The 17,365-nt window shown below is 38.1% G+C and overlaps 1 protein-coding gene across 1 annotated transcript; it reads left to right on the forward strand.

Moving 5' to 3' along the window:
- The first annotated feature begins 35 nt into the window (after positions 1 to 35).
- On the forward strand, positions 36 to 17,242 carry LOC134540481 (cleavage and polyadenylation specificity factor 73). Its single transcript, XM_063383263.1, has 13 exons — positions 36 to 263; positions 1,847 to 1,910; positions 2,946 to 3,043; positions 4,040 to 4,168; positions 4,970 to 5,147; positions 5,293 to 5,382; positions 6,343 to 6,493; positions 8,157 to 8,332; positions 9,388 to 9,955; positions 11,514 to 11,698; positions 13,011 to 13,139; positions 14,034 to 14,156; positions 15,950 to 17,242. Exons 1-13 carry the CDS (start codon positions 193 to 195, stop codon positions 16,052 to 16,054), a joined length of 2,067 nt encoding a protein of 688 aa, XP_063239333.1. The 5' UTR covers positions 36 to 192; the 3' UTR covers positions 16,055 to 17,242.
- The last annotated feature ends 123 nt before the right edge of the window (positions 17,243 to 17,365 follow it).

Here is a 17,365-nt window from a genome sequence, read left to right on the forward strand (position 1 = left end):
TCGATACATGTGCTTTACAATTTGCTTTCGTGTGTCACGTATCATTAGCATTTTCTATGTTGTGTGTGTTTGAATGAATGTTGTCGATTGAAGTAAATACCGCTTAATTCGTACGTTTTTAGCTGACGGGTTCTTTTAACAGGGTAGATTTAATGCAAATGTTGTAGTCGTATTTTTAATAAAGATTTAATCATGAGTACAAAAAGAAAAAGTGATTCACAAGTTCCGGCTGAAGAAAGTGACCTATTACTCATTCGTCCGTTGTATGTACAATTCTGTATAATATTTACACTTAATAAAGTATACTGTTACTTTAAAGGTTACTGTGGAGCTACGGCAGATTTAAAATAATCATGTTAAAAAAAAACTGTAAAATCATTCGAACTATTGGTTAGGAATGACCAATATACTCATACACGGCAGTACTTGAGAGGGAGCTGGAGGGGGTGCAGAGGAGAGCAGCTAGATGGGTGAAGAGCAAGTGGAGGAGAATGGACAGAGAAGGGAAGGGGGAGTGTAGTACCACAGAGATGATGATAGGAATGAGATGGGAGAGCTTAAAGGATAGAAGACAGAAGGAGAGACTGGTCAAGATATGCCAAGTGCTGAGTGGAGTGGGAGGATGGGGAGAGCTGGGGAGACGAGTCAAAATGGGAATGCCTAGAAGTAGGAAGGAAAATACTAGGAAGGTTTTCAAAGAGAGGAGGAGGAGAACAGGAAAAGGGAAAAAATGCAATGGTCGTGAGGACGGTAGGGGAATGGAATAGCCTGGAGGAGGAGTGTGTGTCGGCTGGGAGTGTGGCTCAGTTCAGAAGAAGAATGCGGGGAAAGTAGGGAGAATGCTTGCCACCGGGCACTTCTGTACCCATTTGCAGCTATAATAATAATAATAATAAAATGTAGCTAACGTAACTTAACCAACTATTTTTACGGAGCCGAAGTTTGATCTATCCTGACGTCCGGGACAGAGAGCTTGGGCCGACGACAGCAGCTTAAGTCATTCCACGCGAATGCGGCAATTTCCAACCAAGTTTTAATATTTTAGAGCAGTTACATGGTGACCTTCATGCATGTGTTTACTATCAATAAAATTTAAATTTAGAGTGTGAATCATCATACAGGGCCTCTGAAAGCCTACAAAGTGTTGTTTTCATAAAGTATATCACAAACATTTTTTTTCAGCCACTTTGGCCATTGGTAGGTAACGATAGAGCTGATACATAGGTACCTTCCTACAGGTTTAGACTATCAAATAAAAAAAATAAATTACCGAGCAAACTATCGTACAGGTTGTCCCAGGGCCTCTGAAAGCCTCCAAAGTGTTGCTTTCATGGAGTATATCACAAACATATTTTTTTTTTTCAGCCACTTTAATGCCAAACAAATTTTACTTTTCTATAGTAGCAACAATTTCCAGAAATAATTTATATTGGTTGTTATAATTAATTTTGAAGTTCTGTAAACATTATTTGATTCCGAACATGTTTTTATTCTAGTAAACCAGAGCATTTTGAAAGTGACATTAAAAAAAAAAAACAGTGAATTCATGCGGAAGTTAAGTTATGTTGCATCAGCAAAATTTAAAAATTACAAGTCATGCGGAAGGATGGTGGGTTTATGTCAGTGTCATTTCACACACACACACACCACCCACCCACCCCCCTTTTTTTTTGATTTATTTTAATTTTTCTCAAGAAATTTGGACACAGAAAACTACCCAGAAATAATGTGAGGATCTGACTGTTTTTTTCACACAAAGTTTTAGCAGTTATTACGGATGCAGATTTTTTTTAATAACTGTTGATCCAGAATTATGTTTAATTTGATTTAATCCTTTTATTTCCAGGGGCGCTGGACAGGAAGTTGGACGCTCATGCATCATGATAGAATTTAAAGGGAAGAAGATCATGGTGAGTTCTTTTATTTTTGCTGCCGTGTTACATCGGTAGGAAGTGTTGACATGCCTACGTCATATTTGTCAGTGAAAAATTAAATTAAATTATGGTTATGCTAAAAAACCAAGGAACTTACATTTTCCCACTTGTGCTGACAGATTTGCGCCTTTGTTTGGAATTTTAAAAGTTCTAAGCAAACTATTTTGAAATTGGATCTTTCTGCTGTTGCTGTTGGGCAGTTAAGCCTACTTCCCTCTTAACTGTACCGCATTTGTCCCTAGCACACATTCCTCATCCATACTATCACAGTCACTGATAATTCTTATAGCCAGCAATTTTTACCCCTTTCAGTTCTTGTCCCTTAAAAAAAAAAAAGATTTGCTATGTTCTCCCTCCTACGGTTTTTAGGATCTTCTCTCTGTCGTGTGATCCAGTTTTTCACACCCTCCCACCCAGTCCCATATTCCAGGCAGCCAGTGCTCCGGGCAGATAATCTTTAGCGACCGCCCTTTTCCAGTTCCCCGCAAACTTAATAACATTTTACAAATTCAAGCTTATTTATTATCAGTTTTAAAACAGCACATTATGCAACTAAATACAGAGGTTATTTTTTTTTTTTTTAAAGACATGGGCCATTTGTCTTTTTTTCTTCTTTCGGTCTTTCTTTAAATTGTGGCAGTTGACATGTATTTTTGGAAATCAAATTATTACCATGCGTTAAAAAACTCTTTTTCCCGTTCCTAAAATTTTTTTTCGCACCTCAAACTCTACCATTCCTCGGAAACGGTCGTTTTGGTCGAATGCCCGGTTGGCCCGTTTGTAAATCGGAGCCAGCTCCCACCCGGTCATTATTCGGTACACCCTCACCAGTTTCTCTGTCTGCCTTCTGTCTTTTAGATTCCCCTCCTCCCTCTTATTCCCAAGTAATGCTCTTCAGTGTTAGTGTAGGATGGGTGTGCACCTGAAAGACTTTTGTATTGTATCTGAAGGCTGCGGGGGAAATTAAACGACGGTGCGAGCCTGCATTGGAAATGTATCTTGTTTTTCTAGCTGGACTGCGGGATCCACCCGGGCCTCTCCGGCATGGATGCTCTGCCATTCGTGGATCTGGTGGAAGCGGACGAGATCGACTTGCTTCTTATCTCTCAGTAAGCCTCCAGCAGTTGAGCAGGGTTCCCGCGGACTGGGGAAGTTACGGGAATCAGGGAAAACTCGGGGAAATTGACGATATCTCGGATACAAAATAGTGTCAGAAATATTTCGTTGTATTTTAATCATAAATTCGTGAGTTAGTAAAAGCATCATCCCTGTTTTTACCACTTTTTTTTTTCAAATAATTTTAAGTTATAGAAACAACTGTGTATTAATTTGAAGCTTGTCAGTAACATTTATTTTCGAAGTTTTGATCTAAAATTAGTAGCTTTAATGGGGTAAACTGCGTACAGTATTTTCCAGGGGGAAAAATAAGTCAAATACACATTTATAAAATGTTAGTGTGTTTTGATGAATAATGTGTATTTTGATGTATCTGTTGTCTTTCCTGATAGTCCACTTGTGGTCAGTTGCAATGTCAGAGTACAGGTGTGATCTCGTTTCATAAACTAGTTTGATCATGGGTTGACCACCTTTTCTTTTGCACCGTTGTATTTCGAGTGCTGAGCGAAGATCGTGGGAAACTTAAAGTTGAACAGACACTCTTGGGTGGTTTGTGACAATGATCTCGGATCGACACAGCGCTAGTCGACATGACCGTAATTTCTACGGACTTTATGGATGTAATTTTTGTAATTAAGCATAGAACTTAGAGCATGATTACTAAATGCCAGTTCTTATATAATTTAATACATGTATGAAAAATTTCTGCTTCTTCTAGTGTTACATCCTTCCTTTTACTTTTATGTTAAAAAGAGATTTTTTTTTTAGCAAAACCTATTCATATTACGGATATTCGAGGTATTTTTGGGACTCAAACTCAATATTTGGATTCAAGAAAATTGGAATTTGGCACATCGCTATTATTTATTGAAGAAAGTTTTCACTATGACTTATATCCTTAAATTTTTTAAAAATTTACACTGTCAGCTGTGTTTGAAAATAATTGTAGTTCAACCTTGGTGACGTTTGTTATTGTTGTTTTGGGTTAGTTTCCACTTGGACCACTGCGGTGCTCTGCCCTGGTTCCTCCAGAGGACCAGCTTCAAGGGTCGATGCTTCATGACGCACGCAACGAAGGCCATCTACAGGTGGCTGCTCTCGGACTACATCAAAGTCAGGTGCGCTCGCACTCTGCATGCTCCAGCTCATCAGCTTTGACGTCTTTTATGCTAGAGGAACCTAGCAACCTGTGCACGGCACTGAGAAAACAGCTAGTTGGTTCGGTGTCTTGCAGATGGCAGCACAAGGCACAATGAGCCTTTTTTTTATTCATGCAACAAACTTTATAGGTTTCTTATGCACTTTGTGTAGGTACTTCAAAAAAAAGTTAATCACTTGGTTCCTTTTAGATAAAAGCTGTGCAGTAAACGGTTGGAGATTCTTCCGTGTACAGTTCACCTCGTTTCTTTGTCATGTCAGTAGCAACATCTGTAGTCTGGCTTGACTGATATGATCTGAACAAAATTCCTGTTAAGAAATTTCTCAAGGTACTACTTAGAAATTTAAACCTATTAACAAAGAAAATTTAATAGAAGGGTAAAATTGTATGTACCTTATTTACCCGCATATTGGGTAGCAGCACATTCCGTGCTGATTTTTTTAAAAAATAAAATGTAATGCAATCCATATGTAAGCTTTCCATTCTTGGTAGAAAAAAAAATTAGCATTGCACTACTGTGGTTGACTAAATGCTTAAATAACTAGCGCTGGGGCAATCCTCCTGCTGGTAAATACGGTGTTAATAAGTGAGGTCCTAAATTTTTTTAAGCATATTATTTCTTAAGTGGAAATTTTTTTAAGAGGTCTTTACTGATTTTAGAGTAAGTTCTCGCACTTTATGTTAACATTTGTTATCTAAATAGAAAATAAACCTCTGTTACACGGATGTTGAACTTGGTCATAATGGGGACGTGTTGCAGCAATATATCCACAGAGCAGATGCTGTACACGGAAGCTGATCTGGAGACGAGCATGGACAAGATCGAGACGATAAACTTCCACGAAGAGAAGGACGTGTGCGGCATCAAGTTCTGGGCGTACAACGCCGGCCACGTCCTGGGAGCTGCGATGTTCATGATCGAGATCGCAGGTGTCAAGGTTGGTTGATGGCACGGTTGCCAATTGCGTGGTCGCAGGTTGTGAAGTTTCCTGAACAAGTGGTTGGAAAATCTTAATCCCGCCAGTGTCTGCTAATGTTTCAACTCTCTAAAATGTTTTCAAAGTAATTTTTTTTTCCTAACAGATCTTGTACACCGGTGACTTCTCCCGGCAAGAAGACAGACATCTCATGGCTGCGGAAATACCCAACGTACGTCCGGACGTCTTGATCACTGTGAGTTTTGGCCGAGTTTGTTATATTTTTTTGCCGAAACAGTCTTTGGTGGACGTTACAGAAACCAGGGATGTGTTGGATTCACTTAAAAGAAGGAGAGTCTGATTAAAACTGCCGGCCTTGAATTTTACCAGTTCCGTTACCTTTTCATTTAGATTCTGATAATGTTGGATCGATTCGAAAACTATGCAGATTCCAGGTTCGATCCTCAAATTTTGGATTAGATTCTTTGATTTTGATTCTGATTCCATCTAATAATATATACTTGGTACAATAATGCTTTAATGTTTGTCTAAATATTCCTGATTTGTGGATTAGTGGATGCTGATGAGTGGAGTATCTGCTTATTAATGGGGAATTGTCTGATTAGTCAGACGAAATGCGTGTTTAAAGTATTGATAAATCAAGTTTGATCCATTTAGTAATATTGAAGAATAAAAATCCAAATTTCAAGATTGTGCTATAAGGGGAAGACTCAGCCAGCTTCTATTCCAAACCATTGGACCCTGAATCCTTCAACACGATTAGCATGGGTGGAACCGGCCGATTCCAGAAACGAAATTGACGCAACACTAGATTTTGATTTATCTCTAATACAGTGTAGCCAATTTCTTAATACATGTGTATTTGTGCGTGCGTGCATTAAAATTCAAAGTTTTACACAAATTTTAGAAGGTGCAGACAAGTGAGAACTTAATGCCTTGTTGATGCCTTGACGTTGTCATGATTGTATACTGTGTATATTTCGTTGATTGCATACCTGTTTATGCAAGGAATAGGTTTAAAACTAAGAAATTGAAAGAATTCTCTGTCGCTGGCCAGGGGTTGGGTCACTGCAGCAGAATAAACAAGTGGGATTTGCAGGGTTTACAGCAGAACTATTTACAAGTATATTTTTAAGCCGGACTGTGAGTCGTGACTGTGGCAGCCCCTGTGCACGGAAACCCCCGCGTGTCGCAGGAGTCGACGTACGGCACGCACATCCACGAGAAGCGCGAGGAGCGGGAGGCGCGGTTCACCACGCTGGTGCACGACATAGTGAACCGCGGGGGCCGCTGCCTCATCCCCGTCTTCGCCCTGGGACGAGCTCAGGAGCTGCTGCTCATCCTGGGTAGGTCGCAGTTGTGGCTGATACTTTCATTTAAAAAAATTTCCTTTGTTATCGTTTCTTTAATTTTATAACTGTTGTACTCATCTACACACAAACACGTAAAAAAAATATTCGAATAGTGGCATACATCCCATTTTATTTATCAAAAGTGTACTAATGGGCTGAATCTTAATTTTTTTATAATCAGAATTATTAATTTGAATCCCATATAGTATCTTGATACGCCCCTCGAATCCGAATCTTCAATTCGAATCCCATATAGTATCTTGATACCCCCCTCGAATCCGAATCTAGGTCGCAAGGGTAAGAAATAAAATAATGCACAAGAAATTAAATATATAGTAACTATGGTGTTGAAACATTCAACCCTTTAAAATTTTTCTTTCACAAAATAAGTTTCCATAATCAATACATATTGTAATTTTATTTATATATAGTTATGTACATGTTAAATTACGCTTTCTTGGGGAATTGTAACAGGATATGTATGAAGAAAAAAAAATTGAAGTAGTAAACTTTAGAGGTTATCAGTGTTGAATTTTTTTTATTTACTTTACTTCCTCTAATATTTTTCTTTGAATCTTTTTTCCTTGAATGGCGAATCCTTCGAATACTAAGGATTTGATTAAATTTGAGGATTTGATTTGCCCATCCCTAATCAAAACTGTAACCTTTATTATTATAACTGCTAAACCTACATACATTTTTTAGGTGTAGGGAAATTTTTTTTGTTTTGTTTTTGCATGGTTTAAACATCTTCCTGATGATATACGGTAAAACCCTGTTAAGAAGTTTCTTAAGACACTTATAATTTTAGACTCATTAACAGGGAAATTTATTAGGTATGTTTCGTATGTATAATTGTGATCCAAACTAATGAATTGAATTTTATATATTAATATACAAAATTAGATGAATCAGGTAAATCGTAAATCTTTTTGCATTTTGTTTTACTTTCAATTTTAGAGTTTATTAAGTTTTTAGGTGTTATTTGAGTTTTATCACCATTCACTAAATAATTTGCCTCTAGTTTACAATCTTGACTTCACAGCGTCCTTCTAATGGAAAATGACTTTGAATGTAAAGGTGATCTGAAATATAAAAGATGATATCTGAAACTTTGGCTGAAACAGTTTTTAATTAAATAAATTATTACAGTGAAAACATGGGTTGAAATTTTAAAAAAAAATTGAAAACTTTCTTAGTATCAGTTTTGTTTGAATTCCTTTTAAACCATCTTAATATTATCTTAAACCTTTATGCAAAGAAAATTTTTATATGACCATGTTATTAGTGCAACATAGTGTTTGAAGGTCAAAAAAATTTAATAATTACTTTGGCATATAATATGATATTCGTTCTAAGCTATTCAGTGCTGCGTTGTAAACTATTGAATGCTGGATACATTGAGTTAAAAATATTCGTAATATTTTCGCTGCATGGAAAATGGGCAAATATTTAATTGATCATTTTATGTTATTGGAGAACATAAATATGTTATGTAGATGTACATTAAGTTCTTAAAATGTTCCAGAAGTTTAGGGAAGTTTCCAAAATATTTCCAGGATAAATAGGTTCTTCAAAATCTACCGATGCCTGTATGCTGTGCTGAAAGGGATTTTTTTAAAATCTGAATTTTTGATATGTTCTTTTGTTTTTCCAGATGAATATTGGAGCTTGCATCCAGAACTGTACGATATCCCCATCTATTATGCATCGTCCTTGGCAAAAAAATGCATGGCTGTTTATCAGACATACGTCAATGCCATGAATGATAAAATCAGGAGGCAGATTGCTATTAACAACCCTTTTGTGTTCAAGCATATTTCCAACTTGAAAGTAAGTTCTGATACGAATTTTGATCCAGTTTTTTTTTAGTTTGTGTTTAATATTTAAATGTAGTATATTAAATCTAAATCAGTCATGAATATTTAACATGTACTTTATTATACTTGTAAATAATGAGTTGCATATTATGTATATTAATACTTAAATAATTTAGCACTTAGTATTTTAACACTTAAATAGTTTTGCTTTTTAATATATTTTGATCAATAATTATTGTGAATGTTTTAACATTTAAAAAAAAATCTTATTATAAGTTGTATGTTATGTGTAGATAAATATGTAGGTAAATAACAATGCAAAGCAAAGTATGTCAATACAAAACATATCTTCATAATCATCATCATCATCATCATCATCAACTGTTTCCGGCCTGTGGCCGGGTCAGCCAAGTAAAGTGCCTCCATCTTCCTCTATCCTTCCACCATTCCTCATTCTTCACAACATGTAACACAGAAATGCAAGTTAATACACCATTTAGCACCAAAATGTAACTGAAAATATCAAATATATACACCTTTTGACAAAACTTAACTTAAATTACCACAATTCTCGGTTCTAGTGACTTATAGGAACAAAAAAAATATTTATATTAATCATTATCTTATCATTTAAATTATCTGAATAAGTTGTAAATCATATCCAGCCAAATACTTCTCTAAAATTAAAAATATAAAAAAAATTAATTCCTATTCAGTGGAAACACCTATTCTATAGAGTCCTCCGGTAGGAAAATACTTTTGCTGTGGTTTAGTCCCAGTCAGATGTGTAGATTCTCTGAACTAGAGTTCATTGGTGTTATATTTTTTCTGGTTCAACATGAGTGGCAGAAAGTTGGATGTTGTATGGCTTTAATTCAAACATGGTGAGAACAAAAATAGGTAACTAACGTAATGAAGAAACCTGGGGTGTGGACCTAAAATAAAAAAAAAACCATGTTGTTTGGTTTTTTCCCAACCCTGATTGGTAGTGATGAAATGCAGTGTCTGTGTACGAACTCTTCATAATCGTTTGTCGCTAGCAGGGACGTGCGTGTCGCCTGGCCGCAGGGCATCGACCACTTCGACGACATCGGGCCGTGCGTGGTGATGGCGTCGCCGGGCATGATGCAGAGCGGGCTGTCGCGCGAGCTGTTCGAGACGTGGTGCACGGACGCCAAGAACGGCGTGATCATCGCGGGCTACTGCGTGGAGGGCACGCTGGCCAAGGCGGTGCTGTCGGAGCCGGAGGAGATCGCCACGGCGTCGGGCCAGAAGCTGCCGCTCAAGATGTCCGTGGACTACATCTCGTTCTCGGCGCACACGGACTACCAGCAGACGAGCGAGTTCGTGCGCCAGCTCAAGCCGCCCCACGTGGTGCTGGTGCACGGGGAGCAGAACGAGATGGGCCGGCTCAAGGCCGCGCTGCAGCGGGAGTACGAGGACGACCCCGACACGCGCATGGAGGTGCACAACCCGCGCAACACGGCCGCCGTCGAGCTGTACTTCCGCGGGGAGAAGACGGCCAAGGTGATGGGGGCGCTCGCGGTGGACCGGCCCCGCCCGGGCCACCGGCTGTCGGGCGTGCTCGTCAGGCGCAACTTCAACTACCACATGCTGGCCCCCTGCGACCTCTCCAGTGAGCCCCGCCCTTGTTGCGACCAGACCAGATCTCGTGGGCTTTCATTTCCGTTTTACGCATTGTCTTTATCCTTCAAAATAATTGTATCTTCTTTCTTCCCAACAAAAGAATGAACTGTGTGGTGACTAGACAAGATTTTATGTCTTTTTTTTTAAAGTCCTTTTCGTTTCTGTTTTACACATTGTCTTTATCCTTAAAACTTTAATAGTAATGTATTATTCAAAAAATTGTAACTTCCTTTCCGACAAAAGGAAAGAATTCTTAGGCAAACAGGTTCTGTTCCACCTTCCCCTGAAATGAAATTCTCTGTTGTAGCCTGCTACCCCGCGCCGGGGCGAGCAGCCCACGTCCGTCCCTACCAGGACAGCCAGTTTTACAATCATTCTGTTTGAACCCAGCTGACTTTGACTTCACCATGGCTAGTCATGTAGACACGGTAGGGACGCAAAACTAAAATAAAATGCTTGATTATGTGTTGAGTAGATTATTGCAGCATTTGTAAAATTTATTCTGACACAAAAAAAAAAGATAAATTATAATACAAGGACTACTTACAAGTGGTATAAAATACATAAAAAATTACAATCCTGACGTGATGCCCGGCCGTAGCGATCACGTTACCTACAACACCAAGGGCTTGCCTTCGCATAAGTCTAAATCCGTTCTTGAAAGACGCAGGGGAGAGGGGAGTCCACACCAAAGCTTGCCTACTGTCCCAAACCAACTTCTTCTTCCACCAATTCAAATTAAAGTTTTACTTACAGTAATTCTCGCCGTGTAGTAGAAATTTACCAAAACTGTAGCGCCTCCGAGTACCCGGGCTTTAGACTCTGCGTAGGTGACAGATGTAGCACAGTCAAACGGCAGCAGTCTCCGCACTTCGGGACGAGGTGCATTAACACTCGCGTCTCACGAAAAGTTTAAAATCGCTTACGGTAAATACGTTGCCGTTCCTTCCAAATTATAAATAAAAATCAGCGGATGCAGGCCGCGGCAACGATAGTTCCGCGTAGCAGTCTCCAGGGTTAACAGTTCACAACGACCGTGTGGGTCGCATCCCTACTCCCGTGCACGCAGCTACACCGACACCCCATATTCACAGCTGTTCCGTCGTCGGTCAACACCCCCAAGCCACTGTCCTCGCAAGAGTCCAAACAGTCTCTCCCCTGCATACGTCATACTCCCGTGACGTCATCCACCTCCCTCCGCTAATTCCCCCTCTTTCATACGTCGAAAAACCCATTCAACAGAGGTAAATGGCCGCACGGAAATCCAAAGTCTTTGATTAATTTTAACTGGGACTTTTGATGACATGAATAAAAATAAATATGAAAGCATTAACTAAAAAATTAAGTTAACATTAAAATTAAACATAGTTAATCATTAAACATGTTGGCATGAAGACACCAGAAGTGTCTCACTGTATGATCTTGTTACCAGGTATTTGTAGACATCTGCTACAATCCCATTTTTAAAAATATTTTCATGTAAAAATTATGGAATTGGGGAAAGATCGAGAGGGCGTTGTCGGCAACGGTGCGGTGTCTGCCCGCAGAGTACACAGACATGAGCATGAGCCAGGTGGTGCAGCGCCAGAGCGTGCACTACTCGGGCACGCTGCAGATCCTCAAGTACATGCTGACCCTGGTGGCCGGCCCCCTGGAGCCCGCGGAGGAGCGCAAGTTCCGCGCGTTCCAGTGCATAGACGTCTCCGTCGAGGGGAAGGTCGTCACGCTCGAGGTATCGCTCCCCTGCCGGCTCCCCCGCGCCGAGATTCCAAAAATTTAATCATGTTTTACCAAAGTTTAAACAACAGTTTTAAATATTGGATGAAAATTATATTCGTTGCAATAATAATTCGCGGGTGCGCGGGAATAAGGGGATAAGTCAAATGTTGGCAAAAATGGATTTTTTTTATGGTATGGAATAAAGGAGAACAAGCTCTACAAATGGGTCCAAATGGGTTAAGTCTAGCACCCTTGTGTGTTATTCCATGGCACTGAACTTTTGGAATGATTAATTACTGATCTTGCATACTTGGAAGAACTTTAAATGTTTAATATCTTAATTTAAGTAATTTCGACGTATCCCCTTTTTTCCCCGCACACACCCGCGGTATAACACTGAAAAACTGTGCAAAAAATACTTGAGATCGCTGTGAACAAGAAAAGTAATATTTCGTCAGTTAGACTCACTTCTTTGCCCCGCTAGGATAGCCCGGTTGCAGGCCCCAGGATGTCGCTAACTGTGCACAACACGAATAATGAACCTGGTACAAAGGGCGACGAGCCTCGCAGTCAGCTACTCGTAACCGTCCCTGTTCGAAGTCGCGAACGCGCTGTCCCTTCCGGCTGAGGCGGTCTCCGGAGGAAGGAGAAAGGGGTTAGCGTCAGGACTTGAAAGTTGATTTTGCAGCCCCCTTGACGTGTTGACCCGTTTGTCCCGACGGCCTTCGTAACCCGCGGAGACGCCGAGGGTTGGCGTTAAGGCCTGTGCGAAGCTTCGAAAAAAAACGAATGAACCAAAGCTCTTCTTAACATTCCTTTTGACTTCGCCAGGAAGTTTGCTATCCATATTATTTGAAGCTTCGGTTGTGATGCACAGCTTCGCATCTAAAACATCTAAAACATTTTTTTTTTTTTGTAAATGTGTAGGTACCCTTGAGGTATAAGACACCATGCCACAAAAATGTTCCTTTACAGGAGAGCAAGTTTTTGGTGTGATTAAACTTTATTAATTTTCAAGTTTCTTGGCTAGTAGTAGGGATTGCTATATGAAACTTTAACTCATTATTTTTAAACTTCTTTAATAGAGAAAAATTATAGTTTTAAGTTTTTTTTATATAAATAATTTGTAGGTTTTTGCACTTTTTTGAGGACATAATAATATGGATGCTCTAATACCAATATATAGAGCGAGAAATGGACATTGTGCCAACTGAATTTCATACAAAATGGACATGTTGTTCTTTACTGTCGAGGTACAGAAATATGAACATAATTTCAACTAACAGTTAAACGTTGATTTCACTGCATTCTGGTTTTGCCTGCAGTGGGTGGCGACACCTGTCAACGACATGTTCGCGGACGCTGTTCTCGCTGCGGTCTTGCAAGCTGAGATAATAGACTCCCCGCCGTCGTTCTTCCCCGTGCAGTCGAAGATGGACAGAATGCATTTCAAGGTACAGTGTGGTAGTCATTTATTCATTACTCATTGCATGCCAAATGCATAACATTTAAAAGTCAATTGGTAGACATAATGTTATAATTTTATTGTGAAGCCGATTGTATTTTTGAAATAGATTTCTGTGTTGTTATTTTGAATTTTTATGAATTATTTATATTCATATATATAGCATTTTATTGAACAAATATTTATGACAGTTAAAATGTATCACTATACATATTTCACCAAAATGGTGTCATTTTGAATGCTATATGATGCACTTTTACAATGAAGGTAATTTTTCTAAGGCAGAACTATAAGGAAATGTAAAAATAAATCAGCCAGTATTTGTGTGTTTGAAAAATGTACCAACGTCATGTAAAAATGAGTTACTAATAACAGTTGCAAGATAAAAACAAATTGATTGTTAGTTTTCCGATATATTTATTACATACATTTTGAACTTAATGCTGATAAATTATATTAATTGAATTAACTAGATTAAAATATTTGTAATTTTAGTTGCATTTTGATGTTATTTTTGTTTTATCACAATTCGCCATTTACCTAATCTTGTCTCAATGAATCATCTTAGTTGTAACTTTTTCATGAAACTTACAGGTGTAATGTAAATAGGTACAGTTATGGACGCATAGGTAACTGCCTTTGATCGGCCAAAGAATTATAATGATGGTTGTGTGGCTTACATTGTTACAACTACAAGCTTTGCTCTCCAGCCAGTGTTAAAGTTTATAAAGGATTATTGAACCCTGTCTTAGTACAGCTTCTAAGATTCTACTTGTCAAGTTTACTTCAATTTAATCATCCTAAATATGATTTCCCAGTTAACAAATGTTTTATAAAATTTAAGTAGTTTTATAGCCATTCTTTCATAGTTCTGTTTCCTTAGGAATGCCTGATTGAAATGTTGCAAGAAATTTTTGGTGAAGATTCCGTTCCAAAGATCTTCAAAGGGGAAAAACTGTACGTTACAGTGGACGGCAAAAAAGCAAACATTGACCTTTTGAATCTGGTGAGTGCGTAATGTTGTAATTAGTATTTTTAATATTACAACGTAAGGAAAACTTTATGGAAAGTTGTGGGAAGCTGTTGACTAATCAGCAACTAAGCCAACCATTTAAACTTTGTTTGATTGTAGGTAGTTAGTGTGATAAATGTAGATGGTTTTGTTACTTTAAAACCAAATATTACTAAGCCTGGTACACAATATCCCTAGTTCTTCAAGAATATTTCGTAAGTTTTTGTTGCGGATATTCTGTGGAACATGCTCTTAACAACCACACTACATTTTAGATTCAAATTTATTATGTTTATAAAGATGATCAAGTAGCACTCCTTTTGAACCAGCTGGAATGAATATATTATAGTGATGGGTCGAATCTCAATTTTCTCAAATCTGAATCTCGAATTTCAATCCCAAAGAGTACTTTAAATATACCCCTCGAATCTGAATCTCAAGGGTCAAAAATTAAATAATATACAAGAAATTGAAAATATTAAGTATGGTGTTGAAACTTTTTTTTTTCCCCACTAACTTAAGTTTCCAGAATCAATACATACAGTAATTTTATTAATGTAATTACTAGAGACCTGCAAAATTCGCGGTTTCGATGGCCTTCAGGATAGACTGCACATACCCCTGTACACTTGGGCAAATAACGCAAGTTCATTGGATGCCGACTTGTAAGTCGTCTCAGCTGGTTTGTCTGTGATTCGATCCTTCTTTGGTTGAGGGTTTATAACTGGTTGAGATTCGTCCAGATGAACAGTGAGCCAATAGCAAAATTATCTAAGAGGTATATGTGTTTGAATTCTATCCTATCATCGAATGAATCCGCGAATTTTGCAGGTCTCTAGTAATTACATGTTAAAAGTACACTATCTTGGGGAATGGTAACATGATAGGTATGATGGAAAAAAGTTGGTGTAGTAAACTTCAGAGGTTATCATTGTTGAGTTTTTTTAATTTTCTGTACTCTTCTAAAAATTTTATTCAAATCTTTTTCCTGGAATATCCTTTGAATAGGGTTGTAGATGGTTTGATGGTATTAGAGGATTTTATTGACCCATCCTTTGTTAATACCAATTTATAAATTTTATGGATTCATGGTCCAAAAAATGAATTTTTTTACTTAAGTATAATAGTCTTAGAGATGCAAACTTACGATAGAAACTAAAATTTTAATCAAAATAAAGTAAAACTAAGGCATCCACCTTTTGATTCAGTTAAAAGCATATCTTGAATTATGCCAGTGTGCACTGCAATCCAAGATTGAGACACACTATAGTTTTACATTATATTGCAATGATAGGTCTGCAATAACTTGTGATATGATTGGTTAAAAAATACAGTCACTACGGTATGATAGCTTGAGGGGAATTGGGCTCTGCCATCTTGGATTTTTCCATATTTTTGTTGTAATTCTAATTCTGAACTATGTATTTATCCAAATTGTTGGCCTTACAAGACATAGAGCATATCACACAGACCTTCTATACTTTGTTGCAACCCCGTATTTTCTAACATGCTGTAGTCTGTCAGCGCCGCGAGGAAATAACTTATGTAACTTCATGTGGGCGACTACACACTAGTTCACATGTGTGGACTTCACCGAGAATCCAATGTTAAGTCCTATGCCACGTAAAGCCAAAAATATTTTAGCATAGATTTGTTGCAAGTGGCACCAAAATATTGGGAATCGCAAGACGGTAAGGCCTGATCTCCCTCACGAGCCATCTGTAGTCACGTTGTACTGAACCTTTCCAACATCTCGGGATTGTAACGAGGATTGGTAATCGTTCCAGGACGTGACGTGTGAAGAAGACGAGACGTTCCAGCAGATTGTTCAGACTGCCGTCACAAAGTTGTATCAGTCGCTGTCCCCGCCTCGAACTGAAGCCATACTATGAAGAGATTCATAGATTCATGGATATTGATATTAATGCCATCAACTTTGTACATAAGCACACCACTGAAAGTGAATGTGGCCAAAACCTCCATTTCACCGACGCAGTTCGAAGTTTGAGCAAGTTTTCGGCATTAACCAGTAAAACCATATTTGACCCACTTTTGGATCTACGAACCATTAAATTGGCTTAAAATTTGCTAATTCTTCTACTTGAGCATTCGAAAATCATGTGTACATGTGTCTAAAAAATTTAGACAGATTGTTGATTCATTAAATGCATTAACATGTTACATTTAAAATGCTATCCAACTGCACAACTGAAAATTTGTGAATTAAATATTTTAAATTATTTTTTTTTAAAAAAGTAGACATGTTGCAATAAAAATGTAACATTCAAGCAGTGTAGATATAATTACTGATATTTTAAATTATTAAATAAAAACTTGATAGCATTATGCACAAACGTTAACATAATGCATGATATGCAATGCCACTGTGGTTCATCTTTTCTGGAAAAAGAAAAAAAAATTAAGACATTTAATGAATTAAATTGTACTAAGGAAAAGTCTTCATCAGGGTGCAGGCACAGATTCTTTTACGCTGATCATGCACACTAATTTTCACAAATCGACAAATTTTTTTTCCCTCTGCTGCTCAATTCACGTGTTCTCTGCGGAGAAGTCTGCTGTGTCGTGTTTGTGACGACAAACCCGCCTAGCCGCTGAACAAGCGCGAAGGATCCGGATTGAACTGTTGTGCTCCGCTCATGTATGTTCAAGTTCATTCTCCTGCTTTTTTACCTCACTCCAGACATTCATGGTGCGAGGGAACTAGCCCATTGGCCATGGAGCTTGGCTGACTGTCCATAGACCGCTCGTGACAGGAAATCATAATATGTACTAGAAATTCTTTTTTTAAATCTCCATTTCAGGCACAGGGATTAAGGGAAAGCCACCAGTCTTCTTCTGACTGAAAGCTGGTGACCATGTTTTCACCAATTTTATGTACAAATTATTAAAATTTTGAGTTGTTTTTTTCTTCCATTTGCGAGTGGGTCAAATATTTGCCAGACTAATTGCTGGAGTGAAGTAAGTGCCGTAAAATCGAGGTTCAACTGTATTGTAGCAATTGTGCTGTTGTGAAAATTATTTTGTTTTAATTTTTTTTTTTTTTAATAAATGAATTAAAATAATTTTTACTGTGTGTTGAAGTGGGAAAGCCCTGTAATGAAGGGACCAAATAATGTGCTTGTTAACCTTAAAATCCTTAATTTTGTTTATGTATCACATGCACAGTATTACTGAAACTTATG

This window comes from Bacillus rossius, chromosome 16 (genome assembly GCF_032445375.1).
Source record: "Bacillus rossius redtenbacheri isolate Brsri chromosome 16, Brsri_v3, whole genome shotgun sequence".
NCBI lineage: Eukaryota > Metazoa > Arthropoda > Insecta > Phasmatodea > Bacillidae > Bacillus > Bacillus rossius.